The 22,473-nt window shown below is 39.3% G+C and overlaps 1 protein-coding gene across 1 annotated transcript in view; it reads left to right on the top strand.

Moving 5' to 3' along the window:
* patl2 (PAT1 homolog 2) overlaps positions 1 to 22,473 on the top strand; it is a 42,351-nt gene that overhangs the window by 18,668 nt on the left and 1,210 nt on the right. The window contains 18 exon segments of the mRNA XM_052103487.1: positions 1,315 to 1,465; positions 2,365 to 2,630; positions 2,813 to 2,878; positions 2,960 to 3,013; positions 3,092 to 3,171; positions 3,173 to 3,245; positions 6,906 to 6,983; positions 7,073 to 7,218; positions 7,865 to 7,939; positions 8,019 to 8,142; positions 11,106 to 11,223; positions 11,322 to 11,416; positions 11,539 to 11,592; positions 14,826 to 14,965; positions 15,064 to 15,220; positions 16,653 to 16,793; positions 16,887 to 16,984; positions 17,520 to 17,660. Of these exon segments, the coding sequence (XP_051959447.1) occupies positions 1,315 to 1,465; positions 2,365 to 2,630; positions 2,813 to 2,878; positions 2,960 to 3,013; positions 3,092 to 3,171; positions 3,173 to 3,245; positions 6,906 to 6,983; positions 7,073 to 7,218; positions 7,865 to 7,939; positions 8,019 to 8,142; positions 11,106 to 11,223; positions 11,322 to 11,416; positions 11,539 to 11,592; positions 14,826 to 14,965; positions 15,064 to 15,220; positions 16,653 to 16,793; positions 16,887 to 16,984; positions 17,520 to 17,660 (2,057 nt within the window).

Raw genomic sequence — 22,473 nt, forward strand, 5'->3', positions numbered from 1 at the left:
TGTGTTTTATGTTTTATTTATGGCATTTTATATTTGTGAATCTCCTTCCATTTATTTATAAGAATATATAACTTATATCACCCCATTAGTATCTGTCAACACAATATTTTATTTGACAATAATTGTATTATTTACAATACATTTTATTTACATCAAATCAGCATTAATAAATTCCTTTTGATATTAAATTGTAATGTGTTTGATATCATTCAGGGGACTAAATATGTCATATTATATAAGTTGAGAAGTTTGAAATAATTCATATTTTACAAATAAATAACAAAATAACCCTGTAAATATGTTAAGCAAGTTTATTTATCCAGCGCTGTTCGAGAAAGCTTTAAACCTGGTTTTATAATTCACATTCTACATGAGCATATTGCCAATGAAATAATGTGTACAGGACAGGGTTGCAATCAATACATAAAGTTTAAATAATCTACTAATCAGTAAAGCTAGTCAGCAAGTTTATTAAATGTATTTTTTTGATTTGATAAAATAGTTACCTTAGATTTGTTTTTTGTTTTTTTATAGGTTTTAAAATAACATTATATTACATAAATTATAATGCTTTCCATTCGGGAATATCTTGGAATTTCTTATTGCTCTCAGACATATCTGACCTATGAAAATACACGCTGTAGCTCGACCCCTCCGCGAGGAGCACGTGTAGAAGCGCGCAGGTGCGTTCATTTACAAACACTGATAAGCACGTGTGACAGCACGCGGAGCTGTAGACGCGCAACGAGTTCAGTATCGAAACGAAATATTTCACAGAGAGTGAACTAAACAGAATTTCAATGGGGGATTCTGAACATCCCGTAAGTAGATGATGAAATATCATTGTGAAAGGATTGAGCTGTTTGGAGTGACTTTATTTATGAATAATTACATGAATAAATACGGGATGCAGGACAGGTGGGGGTTTATGATTCTAGTTCATTTAATTGACAGATATCATGGACTTGAACTGTTTTAAGCAGAGCGTTTTTAGGTTAATATTAATATGAATGTTTAAGTGAAAATGAATATTGGAATGTTTTAGTTCCCAAGTAATCACCTTTTAGCTTTTTGCAGTTCACGTCTTTAATTGTCTTGTTAATATTAATATTCTATGTAGTCTGACATTCAGAAAAAATACAGTTTCAGATTGATCTCATTTTTATGTTTTTGTAAAATATTAACACTTATAAATATATGACCCATAAATGTTTTTTCATGTTGTAAGTGTGAAATAGTTCGAGCATGTTTAGTGCTGTGTAAATGATAGTTTTGCAGTGTTTTATTATGCTTCAGGTGTTTCTGTGTTTTCAGGTGAAACCGGGGGACTCTGTTCCTGATGCTGTTTGGCCAGAGGATGGAGATCAGTGGAGTGATAACGGGGAGGACGATTGTGGACTTCTGCTGGAAATGGCTGAAGAAGATGAGGCAATCGACTTCTACAACGAGGAGACCTTTGGTTTAGGTTTAACAGCAGCACTATTGTATCATTACATTTTGCATCATATATGACATAGTATATTAAAGTAGAATCAAACAAAGTTGAAAAAAGAGGGTGATGACCATATTTTTTTTTTCTTTTTATTTAATTACACGACTTTCAATTGACTACACAATTGGTTGTTTTTAAAAGACATTTAACTTTGTGGCGTTGGATTGCAAACATGCAAACTGTGGAATGGTTTGTAACTAATCCTAATTGAATTGATCACATTTCAAAATGAGCCAATGGTCTAAAGCAGGACAGTTTACTTTAAAATAATGTTGTGCACCACAAAAATTATTTTGACTCATTCCTCAAATAAAAAAGGCAAAAAACGAGGTCACAGTGAGGCATTTACAATGGATGTGAATGATGCCAATATTTGGAGGGTTTAAAGGCAGAAATGTGAAGCTTGTATTTATATAAAAGCGCTTTCATTAACTCTTCTGTTAAAACTCGTGAATTATTTGAGATGTAAGCCATCCTAGGTGTAAATGACTTTCTTCTTTCAGCCAAACACAGAGTTATATTAGAAATATCCTGGCTCTTACAAACGTTATAATCGGAATGAATGGTGCATTTGATTTTGAAGCCCAAAAAAGCATTCATCCATCAAAAAGTGTTTGACTGAAAGAAGAAAGTCATTTACACCTAGGATGGTTAGAGGGTGAGTAAATTGCGGGATGATCTTCATTTTTGGGTGAACTATATATATATATATATATTTTTTTTTAATCTAGCTTTGGGCTCTCAATAACTATTAATGAGAGTTCAGTATTGAATACCTTGAAATAAAGTAGTTTGTTGCTTGACATTATAATCGCTTTACACTTGAGTGAATAATGTATAACACTCAAACTTGGTTGTGCATAATACTTCAGATGTAGACGTGAGTGCTGATGGACCAGAGGCCGACCCAACGGATCTCCTGTTGCTGTGTGATGACCGCTCGCCAACACCACAGTCTTCACCTCCACCACCACCCAGCTCACCTTCACCTCGCAGTTACCCTTCACCCTCCAGACCTGAACCTCACGTTCAGTCCTACACATCAGTGGGATGCTCTCAGAGAGGGAGAGCCGGGCGAGGAGAGCTGTTTGAAGATCCAGCTGTGGTGAAGACTGTGAAGGGTCGACCCAGCCTTAAGGTTCACATGATGTTCTGTTACGTCATTTTACTTTATAAACTACAGCAATGCATTTCACTTCTACTACTATTTCCACCACCTTCCTTCCTCTTCTGCATCTTCTCTTCAAGCACCGAAATGTCCTTTTGGAAATGCAAATCTAGTTTGGGTGGTAACTTTGTCTTCTGCTTTTGTTTTTCCAGAGTATTGATAGCGCTATTGTAGATTGCAGCCTCAGCTCATACTGGGAGGATCTCAATTCAAAAACCGTGTGTAGACTTCAATATTCTGCAATATTTTGCGCTATTTGAGTCAGCCTGGGGTGTAATTTGTCTCTGTCATCCTCACAGTGGATGATAGCATCTTTAAATTCCAGTAGATCATCTTCACCGTCTATACTTCAGGTGCAAGTCTGACATGTGTCTTTTGCAGCTATGCAGCATGTCCCGCTGTTTACCATTTTTGATTTTCTGCTTAATCAGGACCAGGCAATTGTTGGCGTGATTGACCGATCGGCACATTGCAGGGTCCCTCCTGTCTCTCCGAACTTCATGTCCCCTCTGGCCTTATTCCACGAGTCGGGGAAGAAGAGGTCAACCTTTCACGGGCTCCTTCAACCAAAGATGTCATTACCAGGTAGTAGGGGTTTTGGGCTTCAGGTTATCTGGAATTTGTTAAAAAGCACAGGCATTCTTGAAGGTTTTACTTTGGTTTCTAAACTTCCACTTTCAGGCATTCTCTCACTTTCAACTGCTTTTATTTTCAGCAAATTTAACATGTGTAAATATTTGTATGAACATAAAAAAGATTCAACAACAAAGACATATACTGAACAAGTTTCACAGACATGTGACTAACAGAAATAGAATAATGTGTCCCTGAACAAAGGGGGGGTCAAATTCAAAAGTGACAGTCAGTATCTGGTGTGGTCACTGGCTTCATCAAGTACTGTAGTGCATCTCCTCATGGACTGCGCCAGATTTGCCAGTTCTTGCCGAGATGTTACCCCACTCTTCCACCAAGTCACTTGCAAGTTCCCGGACATTTCTGGCTAGGAGAATGGCCCTAGCCCTCACCCTTAGATCCAACAGGTCCCGGACGTGCTCAATGGGATTGAGATCCGGACACTTCGCTGGCCACGGCAGAACACTGACATTCCTGTCTTGGCAGGAAATCACTCACAGAAGGAGCAGTATGACTGGTGGCATTGTCATGTGGGAGGGACATGTCAGGATGAGCCTGCAGAAAGGGTCCAACATGAGGGAGGAGGATGTCTTCCCTGTAACACACAGCTTTGAGATTGCCTGTAATGACAACAAGCGCAGTCCGATGATGCTGTGACACGCTGCCCCAGACCATGACGGACCTCCAAATCGATACTGCTACAGAGTACCGGCCTCGGTGTAACGCTCATTCATTCAAAGATAAACGCTTATGCGACCATCACTCCTGGTGAGACAAAACGCGACTCGTCAGTGAAAAGCACTTTTTGCCAGTCCTGTCTGGTCCAGTGAAGGAGCACAAACCCACCTAGGCGATATTGTTGCTGGTGATGTCTAGTAAGGACCTGCTGTCCTTCCTGTCTCCCTGTAGCGCTGTCTTCGGCATCTCACATTACGGATATTGCAATTTATTGCCCTGGCCACATCTGCAGTCCTTATGCCTCCATGCAGCATGCCTAAGACGCGTATATGCAGATGAGCAGGGACCCTGGGCATCTTTCTTTTGCTGTTTGAGTCAGTAGAAAGGTCCCTTTAGTGTCTGAAGTTTTTATAACTGTGATCTTAATTGTCTACCGTCTGTAAGCTGTTAGTGTCTTAACAACCCTTCCACAGGTGCATGTTCATTCATTATTTATGGTTAATTGAACAAACATGGAAAACATTGTTTAAAACCTTTACAATAAAGATCTGTAGAGTTATCTGGATTTTTACAAAATTCTTTAAAATACAGGGTTCTGAAGGGACATTTGTTTTTTGCGGAGTTTATTTTTAGAATGGCTTCTATTTCTGCAACGTCAGCGAGAACGGTCAACAAGAGTCTAAAATGATTCTTTTAACAGTACACTGTGTGTGTGTGTGTGTGTGTGTGTGTGTGTACTCATGTTTTCTAGTCTCACTCTTCACTGCTGTATGTGTTTGTTCTGCACTGTGGCTGATTTATATATTGTATTTGACATAAAAAAAATGGTAGGTCTTTCTTATGGTAGGTCTATTTTCACAGAACTGTAAATGTGATGCTTTTTTTACAACTGCTTAGGCTTTGTGCGTGTGTGCACGTGCGTGTTCATTCGGATGGCAAAGGAAGAAAAGTCACCAAGTCTTGTACTGCTCAGATAAAGGAAGAATTTTTATTACATTGGAAAAAATTATTACGGTCAAAAATGCCCAAACATTATAGGAAAGTTATGTAGGCTACACATACTAAATGGTTTTTGTTTATACATCAGTAAATCAACTTCACATTGGCCCAGTTAGTCATGACAAAAATAAAAGTATTCCAATGTAATTATTGTACACAGAAATCGAGCAAAGCGACTAAAGCTGTGAATCATTGCAGTTCAGTGTGAGCTCCCTGATTCTTTTCAGACACCTTTCTACGTTCTTACAAATGCTCCTTTTATAAATTAAGCAGTCTGCACAACAGTGAACCACTTATTCAAATTATGTCTCTGCCTTGTTGATTATAAGAAGCGTTTTAGTTTTGTCACATTTCTCCTTTGCAGTGTATTTACCTTTTACTTTGCAAGCGAGCAGCATAAATTATTAATAAATTATTGACTACTGACTATGCTTTATCCACATTTGTTCTTAAGTTAAGGTTCAGGTGATGCTGCTTCAGCATTAATTTTCGTTATTCCACCTGCAGACTGCAGGTGAAATAAAAGGCAAGCATCTGAGAATCTGCCTGTTTAAAGTTAGAACATTAGGATCAGTTGTCATTACTGATGAGACTTTAGAATAATTGGAGCATCTATGCTAATCTTGAGCATTCGTTCAGATGGACTATAAAAAGCTCAAGGAGTGATGCTTGTTGTACGTTCACTTGCCGGGGCTCATGATCCAATTTTCAGCTGTCTCTGTAGTCTGAGTTCATGTGAACTGTGATGGCAATGTGCTGCAGGTTCACTAATTTGCACAATGCCAAACATCACAGAAAGGGTGTGACTAAGTTTCACAAGATTTTGTTACGAGAAACATGGTAAACTGCCAAATACACACTGACACTACAGTGCACTTTCAGTGTTTCGCCAAAATAAAAGGTACAGATGAAGTACATGTGACCCTATATTTCTATTGGATAAAACAAATCCTCAAAATAATAGTTTTTCAGTATCATTGAAAATATATATATTTTTCTTTTGTAAAATATATGTACACAAAAAAAAGCAATTTGTTCATTTAGTGAAAAACATGCTTTTTTTTTTTTTTTTAAATTCTTTAAATTAGATAATTTAGGTTGAATAAAAATAAACCATTATTGAGATGTATCGAATATCATCAATAGACTGAAAAATATAATTTTTGGTGACAAACGGTCACAGCAAAAAGGTCCCCCAGTTGGACAGTCCCTTGGTACCTCAAATCATAATCCTGCCCCTGTTAGGTGTTTGGGTTTTTGAAGGTTTACTTATTAAGGCTTTCAAATTACAATTTGAATATTAATTGAATTTAAGAAAAATGCACATTCGGATGCAAAAATGAGCATTTGAATTTTGAATGTGTGCCAAGTGTTCTCAGGCTAAAACTAGCAGAGTCCAACTAATAAAACAAAATGCGGGTGTCTTGAGATGCATTTTGAAGGTTTTAAATTGACTGCGTCAAAAAAAAAAAAAAAAAAAAAAAGTGAACAGCCCCCCAGAGGTAGAGTTCTACGGTGGTTGTGTCTCTTATCAGATGACTTTTAGATTTCCCCCCCTACCTGAAATAAAGGCTTTATAATTTGAATTTCCGTAAAATGCAGTGAAAACTTCTTCTAAATCTGTTTCTCTGCCCTGTTGACAGCCTTAATTACTTAAAGGTCCACGTCAAGAGTCCACCTCACAAGTCTGTATGATTTTCTGCTCTACATATGGCTCAGGTGCCTCCTAGTGTAGGACAATGGGATTTACTTCACCGGTTTTATCACCCCTCTAACAAATATGTCTAAGCGTTGTGCGTTGAGTTGTTTGTTGAAGTTTAATACTTCAGTAACTGGTGTTTTCCTTAAATTACACTTATCTAGATGCAATATTTACTGTTGCGCTTGAGAAATAAATGTACAGTTTTAAGTTTTTTTTTGTTGTTTGTTGCCAAGGCACAAATGAGTCCCATGATGCCTAGCTCTCCATTCCGACCCCAAAGACTCTTTACACCCCAGCAGCATTACAACCGGGTAACCTGTGCCATGTGCATACAATTCTCATCATTTTGGAAGTTATAAATCTTGTTTTTACACACTTTTAATACCTTTTTCTTCCACAGCCAGGAGGATTCCTGTCAATGTCCTGTCCTCGTCTCTCTAGCCCCATGCCCCACACTCCCAAACACATGCACCTGCGATTCGGAACAGACTCTCCCAGACCTGCTCCATTTTACAGCCCATCCTCCAATATAATGCAGGGCTTCAGGTGGGTGATCACTCTTTACAGGATCACTTACTCCTGATGTAATGACGTCAGTCTTCGGTGGATCACTAAAGATGTTTTGTTAATCTGCTTTTTTGCTTTCAATGAAATTGCACAGAAGCTCTCCGGCTCCAAAAATGGAAAAGAGCACCATAAAAATATTTTAATAAAAGTTTATATGAATTTGAGTGCTATATTCCAAGTCTTCTAAAGGCACGGTCACTTATCTTTTGCACAACGAAATTCAGCAGGTGAAATCCTCATCTCAATGAGAATCCACATGTTCAAATTCACTTGATGGATTTCTGTGGTGAAGAGTTTCCCCTTGTGGATTTCACGTGGAGTTCTAGTTTGAAATTTGACAGTGACCTCTGTGTGGACGGCGCTTCGAACACTGCTACATTGAATATTCACAATGGAGAAGGATGTAATTTTAGCAGCAAGTTTCTTTTTATCTTCACTCTCACAGAGCATAAAGTGCAGCATTAAAAAGAGGCTGCTTGCTAATTCGATTTTTCCTAATTCGTTTTCCTTCCGCCCACACCTTTTTTTTTTTTACCCACATAATTTCACCGTGCAAAGATAAATGTGACAATGCCTTCAAGCCCTGCCACAACTTCAACAGACTTTGTCACACATTGACTTTTAGACCTCCAGGTCCAGTCGTTCAGTTCCACCCGCAGCACAAACGGATTTTGAGTCAACGGCAGCAAAGACCGCACAGGTGAATGCGAACAGCAATGCCTATAATGGACAATAAAGCTGGTGCTCTCCTATAAATGGAGAACTGATGTGATTTCCAGGAAGCCAGTTAGCTGGGACCCTTATTCACAGATCATGTCTGATAAAGAGAAGGAGTGGATAATCCGACTGCAGATGATCCAACTGCAGAGTGAGAATCCACATCTAGATGACTATTATTACCAGGTCAGTGAGCACAATCTTGTGGTTTGATGTAAAAGCTGCTGAGCATTGACTTTCTCACACACCACAGTCCTGTTTTTTGAACATGTAACCAGCTAACCAAGTGAACATTTTCAGGATCTGCGACATCTGTGGTGTGTTCTGCAAGATTCTTAAGATTCACATTTGCTGCTGCTGATGTTGAGGTCAAGGAGTAGCATTGGGGGTTATGCCCAGTTCGCACTGCCAGCGATTTTTGTCACTAGTCTCTTTTTTATTTGTCGTTGCTATTGGGCATTCCTACTGAGGTCACCCTAACGTTATTGGTTGGCTGCACAACTGGCCGTAGCTTCAGAAAATCTGATCACCAATGAGCTAAATTGCCAGTAAAATGTATATATATTCTTTGACAAGGAATCATTTGTTTTGCCTCTAATAATGGTCATGCATTTATAGAAACTACAGCTGTGCTCATTGCATCCTATTATGATTCTGTTAATGTATGAATTAAACTCTAACAATGTCGACAATTTCTGGTACATTATCTAATTTAATAAGAAATCGGTTCACTTGCTGCTAAAAATGAGCATTCTGGGCGGGAAAGTGTTATAAACTTCCTCAATACTCATTATATCAACACAAGATCGATCTTTCAATGTATTAAACTCAATGCTGATAGTTTCTGACACAGTTTTCCACACATCGCTGTTTTATTATCCATGTAAGTTGTTACAGAAACATGATCTAGAATGGTGAAATCGATGACTATCTTTCCTGCACTTGTCTCCATTATATCACTTCCCGGCAGACTTTGAACTACTCTGCATTTTCTGTGCTAATTTTGGGAGTAAATCTGCAGAATGTGTTAAATAGAGATGGGAGGACAACACTCCTTGGTAGATGTCGGGATTATCAAATGATGCAAAATGTTTCTGAAATCATGTTAAATAGATACCTGATACCTGGATCAGGATCGGCTCCGATACTGACATTTTTAGATGGATCGGGTATCTGTCCGATCCAGATCCGATACAGTGTGTTAGTCATGTTTGTTCCTTTAAGCTACAAAAATGAAAAAATATGTGCGATTTAGCTCTGTGAATCACAAAAGGATGTTTAATAAGTGAATGTATAATATGTACGTGCAGCGCCAGCACTGTATTGAATGGCGCTGCTCTGTTTACACACAAACTTGCCGCTATTTTTAGCCTTCACGCAGTGCGCAATATTTGAGCGCTACTCTCTAACAACATCTCAGATGTAGATTCTCAATAGTTAAGTTCACTTATAATATACATTTAGAATGGCACCAGAGGTGCCCTTTACCAGAATTTCAATAAGCGAAACAAACAGACACAAGGACTTCCTGAAGAGTTCAGTATGTCAAAATAAAAGCACGAGTGATTAAAAAGTGCACTATTTAAATATTACTGTTCTTAAAATTCTAAAAGTCAGTAATGATAATGTATCGTTAATCGTTTACAAATAACTGTTTAATGGGTTCCGAAAAGTTGGACCGATGTCTTATAACTAAATTGAAAAAAAAAAAATACAGATCTAAATCCTTTGAAGTCCAGATGCAAGTTGAATGATTTTTACAAAAAAAAAAACTGCCTTTCTACTGAACACTTATACTGGAATTACTGTTAATTTTGCTGCAGCATTATCCAGTATATTAGTTAACAGTTTTTCTTAATAGTTTTAAAATGTGTAGTTGGTTTGTTTCTTTACATATAATTGGCATCACTCAGTGAGGTATAGATATTCTAAACTGATTATGAAAACCACTGGTATAGGTCCGGTATCGGCCGATGGTTATCGGTGCATTCCTAATGTTAGCACTAAACAGGCGAGGGATGTTCCGCAGGCCTGACTTCTGTTAGCCCGTTTCCACGACATGGTCAGAGTGCGGGTTCCTGGGCCGGTGCGAATTCTCGAACTGTTTGCTGATTGCTTCCATCTAAAGTAAACTGGTGGGATTCTTAATCGAGATGTAAATATAATATATGCTATGGCAAAAATCTAAATATAACCATCTGCTACACCAATGTTAATAACGATTTCACTGCTACGGTTTATAGAACTTGGCAAGTTAAGCCACATTTAAAAGATCAAATAATGTAATGTAATTTCGTTACTTGTCTTGAGCTTAGTATCATCTCTGGCAATCTTGAGCAATATAATAACACTGGGTTGCACTTATCTTTGTTTAAATATTGTCTGCTTCAATTGGAGTCGCAATATCAAGCTCAAAGTCCAAGCACGTGAACGGTCAAGCAAAGTAGCACTTATGAGTGGGAGATTCAGGAATTCTAGATTATACACGAGTTGCCAAGATGGGATGTTGGAAGGGGCGTATTGACGGGAAAGATGATGGAAGCCAGTGATTTTACAAATATATTTCAACTTCTGTAATTCATTTTAATAAAATAAATTTGTTAGTCAACTAATGACACCCTTTTGTGGTTTGTTTAGAAAATTTATTAATTTGTTGGATATCATGCATTTTTAAATCGTATGTCGGGAATTAGTGATGCAAGTTTTTTTCACCAGTACAACAAAGAGCTTTTGCCATCATTGTGTATTTGTTGGAGTCTGGCTTCTTCCGAATTTTGTTTCCTACTTGACCGTTTGGATTTTCAAGTCAGTGGAAAAGTGCAGCCAATTTACGATATGCTCAAGATTACCCTGGCCGTGAACTAGCCAAGCACAAGAACCATTGCAATATCAGTGGAAAAGGGCTGTGAGGTCTGGTCCATTACGAGCAGGTCTGTTGGGGCTTGGGTATCCTTGCTTTTGCTGTCTAAATGGCTTTCATCGAAGGAGTCATGCATTTGAGAGGTGGCATGTCTCCCAAATCATCCAATTAGTCAAATTCTAGTCTAATTTTGACCGAGCATTTAGGTTTTTAAAGGTGTAAAAATTTAGAAATGCCAAAGCATTTCAACAAGTTTGGGAAAAGTTAGTGTAGTGATGGTTCTCTGCAGGAATACTATCAGAGGATGGAAGCTAAACAAGCTGAGGAGGAGATGGGTGACCGGTTAAAGAAGGAACCACCTAAACTCACCACACCTTATGTGACCAAAACTGACTCGTACATCCCAGGTCTGGCACGGCACAACTATTTAATTCCTACTGTTACATTCACGGTGTTTATTCAGTGACATTATGAACTAATGTCAGTAATTCTTGTATTGCTGCAGTTGTCCACATTGAAGGTTCGCTTGGACAAGTCGCAGTGTCCACTTGCTTCTCTCCCAGACGAGCGATTAATGCTGTTCATGCACACACACATGAGGTGAGATGGACTGTCTTCAGTTTGAGTCTACTAATATATATCTATATATATATATCAATCATTTTCAACATACAGGTACATTTAAAAAAAAATATATATATTTTTTTTTTTTTTTTGTACAGGAGCACAAAGACAGTCAACAGCAAAGGTTGGAGGTATTGAGCACCATTGAGAAGGTAAAGTCAACAATTTTTGATTGTTTGAATTGGGTCTGTCAGTCGATTTATAAATGAATGGTGTGCCCTCAAATAACTATTAATATAATGATTCAATAATTTGTTATTTTGAAATGATACAAACTAATATATAAAGAATTTGTATTGAGATAATTAAAATGCATTATATTTTTGTGGCAGAGGAGTTACGAATTAATGATACAAAACAAAAAGGGCTTTAGAATCCAATGCATTTTTATTATTTGAATATTATTGAAGATATTAAGCCAACGGTTCACAGCAATCCATTTTGCAATTGAATTTGTGAGTGCGAGATTTATTATAAATGCTTGTCTAAGGATGTGCCAATATACACCTGCGTCAGACGGACGCGTTTTGCAGCGTCTCACTTTGTTTGCATTGCTTCATAAAAGTAACATTTTAAGGCCACTACGTCAACAGTTTAATACTCGCGTCTTGATCCCTAAGTTTGGATTTTGATCCATCAAGCTGTATTTTGAATGCAAGAACACATCCTTGTGTTGTGCTGTCTTATGAAGAGGGTCTGTGTTTAGAAGGTAACCTCCTACGGCAGCCTAAATCTGAATGAGTCTCTCTCTCTGATACTAGGGTTTGGTTTAGGGTTTAATGTAGTGTTAGGGGTAGGACTCTAAATACATAAAACAGTGTGTAAACATTCGATGTGCTCACATGAGACTTTAGGTACCTTCTAGACGCGTCCGCTGAAGGATTGGTTTGTTCTCATTATAAGCTACGTGCTGCTTGTACAGCTGAAGTTTTGCTTGCTGCCCCCTGGACAAAACAGGTGGTACTTCAAGCTTGAATTGCTCCGGAATCTTCCTTATTACAGTCATGGGACATGATCGATCATTAATCGCATTAAATCTACAGCCTTAGAAAAGACATTTTAATATATTTAATAAATAATTTAGAATTCAAAAGTATTACAATATTATAGCCGATATTGTAAGTAAAGCGTTGATTAGACTATACAGAAATTGGCTTTAGTCTAGAACAGTGGTTCTCAACCCTGTTCCTGGAGCCCCCCCAACACTACACAATTTGGATATCATCCTAATCAAATAAACTTGATTCAACTCCTCTGCTCGTTAGTGGAGTCTCCAAGACCTGAACTGGGTGTGACCGAAAAGGGAGATATACACAATGTGCAGTGTTGGGGTTGAGAGAATCCTGTTGGAAAATCCAGCTCAAGCTAGTAGCTACCAGCTTAAGCTGGATTTTCCTGCAGGGAACATAAATTGAACAGTCCTTATGGTCAGAGTGGCATGATCAATTTTTTTTAAAAGCTTTCTTTTCATGTAATCACACTGAATTAATGTGTCATAACGACAAAGGTTAAGGCGGCTCTGATGCGCCTTATAATTGGCTGGCTAATGTTAAACTTTTAAGGGGGCACAGAACAAAAGCTATGATATTAAATGCTGAGGTAGGTCAGGGCTAGATTTAGTAAGTCTTTGAAGCATTATGGATTTACACAATTCAGGGGCAGCACCAGGGCCGGATAGGGGGGTGCTGGGAGCCCAAATTATCCTTATGTCCCCCACCTCCCCAAGCACAAGTTAAGCAAAGGGTCTAATTGTATCATCATGTCCCCAATTGCGCTGGAACTGAAGACATGCCCATCCGTTATGTTCGCTCTACTGTAGATGCGGGCAGGCACAAACCAACCTTAGAGCCACCTTAATTTGAATGAAAAAGTAACATTCATGACTTACTTGAAAAGTAACTTGAGTAATGTTACTTTGTACAGAAAAGTAATCTCATTACATAATGTGCATTAATTATAACATACGACACTGGTTTTTTTTAACGCATTCCCCATCTGCCATTGGTCAGGCAAATTGGTTGTTCTGCCCCAAACTCGCACCATTGGTTCAGCCATTGAGTCCATTTTAATTTCATTTGCTGCTGCTAGTGGCATTATTAGGCTACTTCATATTTAAAGGTGCAGTATGTAAGATTCAGAAACCTTTTATTAATGACACCTGTGGCCGTTAAGTGAACTGCAGACAGCTATATGTTACACTCGCACTCGAGCGCACGCTCCACATGGAGGCGAGCAAGCATCGGCCAAAACAATGATGTAACTTACAAAGAGGCTGAACATGATTCACTGGCATCATGTTGACAGATGAGTTGGCATAATTAAAATTACATTTATGATTGTTTTGCTACAAACTTTGAGACTAAACTAAAACTACTTATCAGCTAACATACAGATACATATATACAGCTACAAACTACTGCACTATACCAGACACTTTACAGTTGCACCATTGTATGTTTTTAATGTCAAATGTTGTACTACGATCAAGAAACCAGCATATTTGCTTAAATTGACCCCGTTTACCTAACTTGGTATAAAGAGAAGATCGTTGAAGTTATTTAAAAGTTACGAAGCAAGGTAGCTTGCAATTCATCAGCTTTAGCAAATCAAGTTAGCTAAAATGACACGGATCAATCCCTATGGCACTATATTTCACGTGATTGCAGTTATGTAAGTTTACCTGTCCAATAAGAACACCAATTCAGGGTCGATTTCTGATCCCCAAAACCGAATGAAGGTCCCTCCAGGAATCTAGTGCCCTGCCGAAGTTCACTTCAGTTTTCGCACAATCACGTTCCCCCTAGCCAGACTGGATTCAGTAGATAATTTATTTTTATTTTGGCCTACTCCTACTAGTTTGTGTAGGAGTCAGTGTTGTGCGGGCATTTGCTGGATTCAATCTCTAAGATAATGTTACCTAGTATTGCACACTGTTTGTTGTCGCTGTTGACTAGCGGAAGAGAAGCACTGAGGCAAGGCTCTTGAGAGCGTACATAAACGTCTCACCCTTTCGATTTTCCCGGCAAAACCGGGAAAAACCCGCTCCCTTCACATTTATATCAGTCTACAGGCTTTAATAGGCAACCTAGGAAGTCCAGGAAGGGATAATTTAAGTTGTTACAAGCCATTCACCCATTGACAGAGCGAATATTACATGAAAATGGTTACATCCTGCACCTTTAATATTATGTTAAAATGAGTGAAGTTTGGTTTAATTGATAGGGACAGTGTTTTAAGATTGCGCATTTAATGCATAAGAACTATGCCCTTAACTAATTGGAGGTCTTGAAGATTCCACACACATGGCATAAATTGGGAATTGGGTGCAATTAATTGGTCTTGTGGTTTAAACTTTGAGGCCCATATGATTCTGATCCCTGTACAGTTGTACATGGTGTTGTTAGAAGTGGAAGAGTCCGAGAAAGTGAAGGTGACAGTGTCTAAAGAAGAGGAGAGGAGACTTATGCAGAACATACAGAGACGGGTGGAGCACATCTACAGTCGACTGCGCTGCCCTACTCTCCTGTAAGATGAAGACATACTGTACATTCACAAAAGATAAGCAACTTAAGATTGGCTTTTTTTTTATCTTTAACACTCTGCCGTGGTATCTCACCCTTCAGGGATTCAGGTGAAGAGTTTCTATCGTGTCTTCTCATCTCTAAAGGAAAGAGAATGCTGGCCAGACTCCTCCCCTTCCTGCCACATGATGCAGCTCTGAATATTCTGGGTGTGGTCACCAAAAACCTGCCAGTGTTGATGAGCAGAGATGTAGATGAGGTGTGGAACAAATTTGAATAGACTGGACCATGGCCAGTTGTCATGCTTTAGATGTTACCAATAGCCATGAACATGTTTTCAGACTAAATGGGGCAGGTTGTCACAATGGGAACCTGGCATTAAACAGTAAAAACTTGGCTGAAATGCCTACAATGTAAGTGGTAAAACTATTTATATATACTACACTACTTTCACAGACATTTGAGCAAAGCCTGAATCATGAAAGTTAAGAATAATTGTATTAATATTATTACTACTATCAGGAAAAATGCAAAACCTTTACTTGTAAAACTTAACAAAAAGTACCATTCTTTTAAAGAGTAAAATTATCCATCAGGAATGGAGTGGGGAAAAATTGTCCAGCAGGGGGCAAAATGACACCAGAATAAAAATATAAATACTTCTGCTCAGCTGAAAAAGGCATGATTGTTGCTGATTACGTTATTTCAAATAAATGTCATGTTTCTAAACTATTCTTTTGAAGGGAACACCATACCCCCCCCCCCCCCCCCAAAAAAAATAATTATGGTAGAGTATGCTTATACATTGAAATAATGTTTGTCATAGATTTATACTATCTGGTAAATTCTGACATTTGGCATTATCAAGACTATCAAACATCAGGAAGACCTTTAGCAATATACATTATATTCAGCAAAGTCTAGACATCCTAAGCTCATTGTTTTTACATGCATGATGAGACACTTGGACCTCTTGAGACCTTGTGACATCCATGAAATCGCGGTATGATGTTGCACGCATGCAATTACAACGATTGCGCTCTCTCCATTGCAATTGGTTTCATTGTCGTTGATGCTCGCTCTTGCGTGCTCAGAAAAGTTTAATGGACGGTTTGGCAAAAATGGAAATATGCGCCATATTGTGAATTCATAACATGTATACATTACAAAACATAAAATGTATTTTATGCACTGGAGAGAAACAAGTCTCAAGTCCATGAAACGGCACAAGCTCAACGCATATGATGCAGCAGACACTTTAAACTGTATGCTTATGATCTTTGAAGTGTTTCTAAAGTGCTCTTGTGCGATGGGCATCTTGGGTGATATTATCATGCAACACTTTTCACTGGGCTGTAAAGTGACATCACTGACAGAGCTTATCCGTGCTCACTGCAAATATCCAACTAATCTAGTTAGTTGTCAGTGATTTGATAAATTAGTTGTTGCAGCCCTAGTTCACTTATTTTTTGTAATGGCTGTTGAATAAACAACTTAGTTTGGATGACCGGATTCACAAATGTCTGAGTTTTTGACCGTTTGAAATCTGTATACAAAGCAGCACTGCTACATAATGACTTTTGACTTTGTAACTTAAGGGCTCTTTTTATGACTATTTCAAATGACTCCTGGTCTCCCCTGTGTGCATTTTATTACTTTTGACCGTAAAGTCAAGCTTTACCTCTTCACAGGCCCTGCCTGTTCTGTATCCGTCTCTCCGCACTGTGATTGGTGGACTGTCGTTCAGTCAGCTGATCAGAATTCTGAAAGAGTTTACAGAATCACTGCCTGACTCCAAAGATACACGGTTAATACTGGCCTGCCAGAACAAGGTGTGTCAATACATACAACCTGCTGTGTCATCTTTATCAGACTTCATTGATTTGCAGACATTTCATTTCCTCTAATTGACTGTTTGTGTGCAGTTTGGTCTGTCCCTGCTGTACGCTCTGCTCTCACAGGGAGAAAGGCTTCTATCTTCTGACCTGCCCATGGAGCCCAGCATTGGAGACTTTGAGACCTGGTAGTGTGTGTGTGTGTGTGTGTGTGTGTGTTTCATGCAATTAAATTGAATTGTTCTTTTATAAATGGTCAAGCCCTGTTCGCGATTGTGCACCTTTTTAAACCAGTCACATTCACAATTCACAGTGTTTGAGGAGTGACTCCAGTAACCAGTGAAATCTTCCAATGAGTAGCGCTGTAGTCACAAAACAGTACTTTTTGGTAGTAGCTTGTAATGTAGCTAACTATTCATTTGTAGCTTCACCATAGTTTAACTATAAAGTGAGTACTTTTGGAAGCTACATTTTCAAACTAACTTCCCCAACGTTGTTCAAAATACATGTACATGTTTCCTTTTTATATGAAGTGTTGCATTTCCAGCTTTACACAAACCGAAGTTCTTGAGGATAACAAGATTTTCCATAAAATAAAGATTAAAATTCCAATCTGTTTCTCTGGTCGTGTAGTAGTAGGATAACATGCATACTTCTCAGTTCTTCTGAGGCATGAATTGAATGGTAAATTCAATATTTAAACTGGTTTCTCCTGACCTTAAGGACGGATACAGTATTCCACGTGGCCCGGCAGTTATCACAGACAACACTTGTCGAGCCCCTTCAGCTGCCATCCAACCTGCTAACACTCTTCTGTCGATATCTTGACAAGCGGACCGTATACCAACTGAAGAGCAATTTGGAGTGAGTATACTTCACACTTTGCATTTCGGCCAACAAATTTGGCCAACTTGTTGCATATGTGCAGTCCTGTTGTACACACTTGACTGATATACTTGCATTACTGTGGCATTCACAAGCATTGGTACTCAAGGAGGCCATAGTTACCTTTTTTTTTAAACGTCTGACATTTAAAGGTATAGTTCACCCAAAAATGAAAATTCTCATTTACTGACCCTCATGCCATCCCAGATGTAGATGACTTCCTTTCTCCAGCAGAACACATTTAAAGAAAAATGGAACAATATCTCCGCTCAGTAGGTCCTTATAATGGATGTGGATAACATGATATTTGATGCTCCAAAAAGCTCAGACAATCAGCTTTAATGTCATCCATATGACACAAGTGGTTAATTTAATGTCTTGTAAAGTGATACGATTGCTTTTTGGTGCAAAAAAAAATCTATATTTAGGTACTTTTAACTATAAATCATCCCATTCTGACCACCTGGCGTCTACCTGACAGGAAGTCCAGGATCCAGCTGCACAGCGAACTGTTAAAGCCCAGAGCATGGAGTTTCTCATCAAGCTTTGAGGGCATTATGGCATTGAATGCTGTTGTCTACAAACCGCATTCTCACATGTGTGTTCCTTTTTTCCAGGTGTGTAGTGTAGATGCAACGGCATCATCAGTGGAGCGGTTGTTACGGTAAGCAAACTGCAGTGAGTCCAGTGAGGCGTGCAGTACAGAGCAGATGTAATCTCTGATTGGCCTCAAAGCATTTGCTGTTGATTTGGTGTCAGAGAAACCAGACGCCAGTCATTTAACAAGCGATTTTTGGATTGTTTCGGTACAGGCACAAAGGTGGATGTTTTAAAGCCTGTGGGGACCACAGACAAGGAGAGGGAAAGGTTAAAAACGCAGCCAGTTGGTTTGCGCATGCTCTGTTGCCCGGAATGCTGTCTGGACCATGTCTTTATGGACATTCAACCGTCGGAAGGATTGAGTTATGTCTGCTACAGAGATGGAGAGTGAACTAACCTTTATAGCTTCGGCCACAAGAGTGCACTCCGTTAGGGCAGTGTTATTTCCCTTGAAACAAGCATAAAACTGTATCATCAGGGAGAGAGAGGGCAGTGTTCACGGCAGAGTTTTTATTCCCTTTTGAAGGCCGTGATTATATTAATTCTCTGCCAAATGCTTCTGGAGTCTGTGGTGTTCAACTGGCGTTTGGCTGCTCTGATAGTTTTCTGGAGGGCTTGTTTATGCTCCCCTGCGTTCCTGGAATTAAAAGCGGAAGTCTGTGCATTAAGTGCCACACAATCATCGCTGTTAATCCACGGTTTCTGGTTGGGGCAGATCAGTATTTTTTGGGTCTGGACTACACCGATTCACTTCCTGATGAAACGCGTTACTGTATCTGTATAGACCTCGATGAAGTCATCAGAGGCGGACCGGAACATCTCCCAGTCCACGTGATCACAGCTGCCTTCTAGCATCGAATCAGTTTGGTCTGACCAGCACTGTATTATTCTGAGGGCTGGTGCTTCCTGTTTCAGTTTCTGCCTGTAAGTGGGCAGAATGGAAGAGTGGTCCGATTTGCCAAATGGTGGGTTTGGGGGGGATTTGTAGCCATCCCGGAAGGGAGAGTAGCAATGGAGTGCTAGTGGTTTAGTGGACTAAAGCACATAACTGTTAATCAGGAGGTCACTGGTTCAATCCCCACAGTCACCACCATTGTGTCCTAGAGTAACGCACTTAACTCTGTAATAAGTGCACTGTGTCGCTTTGGATAAAAGCGTCTGCCAAATGCATAAAGGTTAATGGTCCAAAACCCGGTCCCCTCTTGTGTTGCAAGTGTGATTGTTTGATTGACTTGAAGTTGGCTTTGTTAATGTACCTAGTCACAATGAACGCGGCCTCAGGGTGTACGGTTTCCTGCTTGCTTATACATCTGTGTGTGTGTGTGTGTGTGTGTGTGTGTGTGTGTGTGTGTGGGGGGTGGGGGTGGGGCAGCAGACTCAGCCAAACATCAGGTTTCTGCAAGGCAGATAATGCATCAGTCTCTCATTGGAAAGAGATCAGCACACTCTGCTCGCAGAGCTTGTTGTCCATAAATGAAAATTTTGCCAGTAGAATGCTGCGTAGCAGGGAAGATTTGTCTGAGAACACTGGCTCTTCCACTTTTCCAGCTATGTTTACGCAGCTGGGCAGCCCAGACAAAGTGCTCCGCTGTTGTATATCAAAACAGCGGGTTGGCATTGAGGAATTTAAAGTCTGGTTTTCGGTGTGCAATTGAACCAATTTCCAAAAGTGTTTGTCTATCGTAGGCAATAAGGTAGATGACATCCAAGATGAAAAACATAGTTGTAGACAAAACAAGCAAAAAAACTGCAACATTGAGTCGGAGCTCGCAGCGCAGCAGCCATACTCTGCGCCATCTTGCTCTCATGACTGTGCTTTTAGGAGCATCAAAAATCTTATTACCATCCACATCCATTATATGGACCTGCTGAGATATTTTTCTTCAAATGTGTTCTGCTGAAGAAAAGTCATAGAGTCAGGTCCATAAATATTGGTACATCGACACAATTCTAATCTTTTTGGTATATGTGCCTCCCACTTTTTAAGGGACCAAATGTAATGGGACAGATTAACAATCATAAATCAAACTTTAACTTTTTAATACTTGGTTGGAAATCCTTTGCAGTCAATTACAGCCTGAAGTCTGGAACGCATAGAGATCACCAGACGCTGGGTTTCATCCCTGGTGATGCTCTGCCAGGCCTCTACTGCAACTGTCTTCAGTTCCTGCTTGTTCTTGGGGCATTTTCCCTTCAGTTTTGTCTTCAGCAAGTGAAATGCATGCTCAATCGGATTCAGGTCAGGTGATTGACTTGGCCATTGCATAACATTCCACTTCTTTCCCTTAAACTCTTTGGTTGCTTTCGCAGTATGCTTCGGGTCATTGTCCATCTGTACTGTGAAGCGCCATCCAATGAGTTCTGTAGCATTTGGCTGAATATGAGCAGATAATATTGCCCGAAACACTTCAGAATTCATCCTGCTGCTTTTGTCAGCAGTCACATCATCAATAAATACAAGAGAACCAGTTCCATTGGCAGCCATACATGCCCACGCCATGACACTACCACCACCATGCTTCACTAATGAGGTGGTATGCTTTGGATCATGAGCAGTTCCTTTCCTTCTCCATACTCTTCTCTTCCCATCACTCTGGTACAAGTTGATCTTTGTCTCATCTGTCCATAGGATGTTGTTCCAGAACTGTGAAGGCTTTTTTAGATGTTGTTTGGCAAACTCTAATCTGGCCTTCCTGTTTTTAAGGCTCACCAATGGTTTACATCTTGTGGTGAACCCTCTGTATTCACTCTGGTGAAATCTTCTCTTGATTGTTGACTTTGACACACATACACCTACCTCCTGGAAAGTGTTCTTGATCTGGCCAACTGTTGTGAAGGGTGTTTTCTTCACCAGGGAAAGAATTCTTCGGTCATCCACCACAGTTGTTTTCCGTGGTCTTCCGGGTCTTTTGGTGTTGCTGAGCTCACCGGTGCGTTCTTTCTTTTTAAGAATGTTCCAAACAGTTGATTTGGCCACAACTAATGTTTTGCTATCTCTCTTATGGCTTTGTTTTGATTTTTCAATCTAATGATGGCTTGCTTCACTGATAGTGACAGCTCTTTGGATCTCATATTGAGAGTTGACAGCAACAGATTCCAAATGCAAATAGCACACTTGAAATGAATTCTGGACCTTTTATCTGCTCCTTGTAAATGGGATAATGAGGGAATTACACACACCTGGCCATGGAACAGCTGAGCAGCCAATTGTCCCATTACTTTTGGTCCCTTAAAAAGTGGGAGGCACATATACAAACTGTTGTAATTCCTACACCGTTCACCTGATTTGGATGTAAATACCCTCAAATTAAAGCTGAAAGTATGCAGTTAAAGCACATCTTGTTCAATTCATTTCAAATCCATTGTGGTGGTGTATAGAGCCAAACAGATTAGAATTGTGTCGATGTCCCAATATTTATGGACCTGACTGTACATCTGGGATGGCATGAGGGTGAGTAGATGAGACCTTTCATTTTTGGGTGAACGGACATCTTTAAACTGGATCTGTTATTCAGGTAACTATCTATTAACTTGTTCAGTTTAAATCCTTAAACTCTGAGGATGGTGCCAGTAGTGTGAAGCCTATACTTGTCTGCTTGAATGTAAAAGTCCCAGGAGACAGGTATAGTCATTTGTGGTACCATTTGAAAGTTTAATTTGTTACATGTAATAAAATCAAGATGAGACCCGAGAACTTTTACGTTGCGAATGATCACCACCTTGTGCTACTGTAGAATTTAGAATTCATAATGATTTATGAAACTTTTTTTTTTTGTTTAGACCTTAAATGGTTATGTCATATCAAATGAAAGCTTCTTTGGAATTTTTGTTGCCATAACACAAGTTCAAATTGTTATTAAAGAATCACAAATTATGTTCTTGACCATCAATGATTAAGTATTATATATTCTAAAAAAAAGCTTTTCAGTGAGTAAGCTTCTATTCCACTCAGAGGCCAATATATTCAACAAAACGGCGTGGAAGGTGCGTGCGATCACAAAATGCACTGAATTTCTATGAGCACATGGCGTGTGCTCTGCTACATTAGAGTGCCACCTGCATTTCACATCTGTATTTTGTGATGGAGAATTTTTTTTCTTGGTTCATTCCATTTAGATTGCAGCGAGTAGCACTTTAAGCAGACACACTGAGCAAATATGGCCTGAATCACAGGCTTTCAAAGACATGATAA

The sequence above is a fragment of the Xyrauchen texanus genome, chromosome 33 (genome assembly GCF_025860055.1).
Source record: "Xyrauchen texanus isolate HMW12.3.18 chromosome 33, RBS_HiC_50CHRs, whole genome shotgun sequence".
In the NCBI taxonomy this organism is placed as follows: domain Eukaryota; kingdom Metazoa; phylum Chordata; class Actinopteri; order Cypriniformes; family Catostomidae; genus Xyrauchen; species Xyrauchen texanus.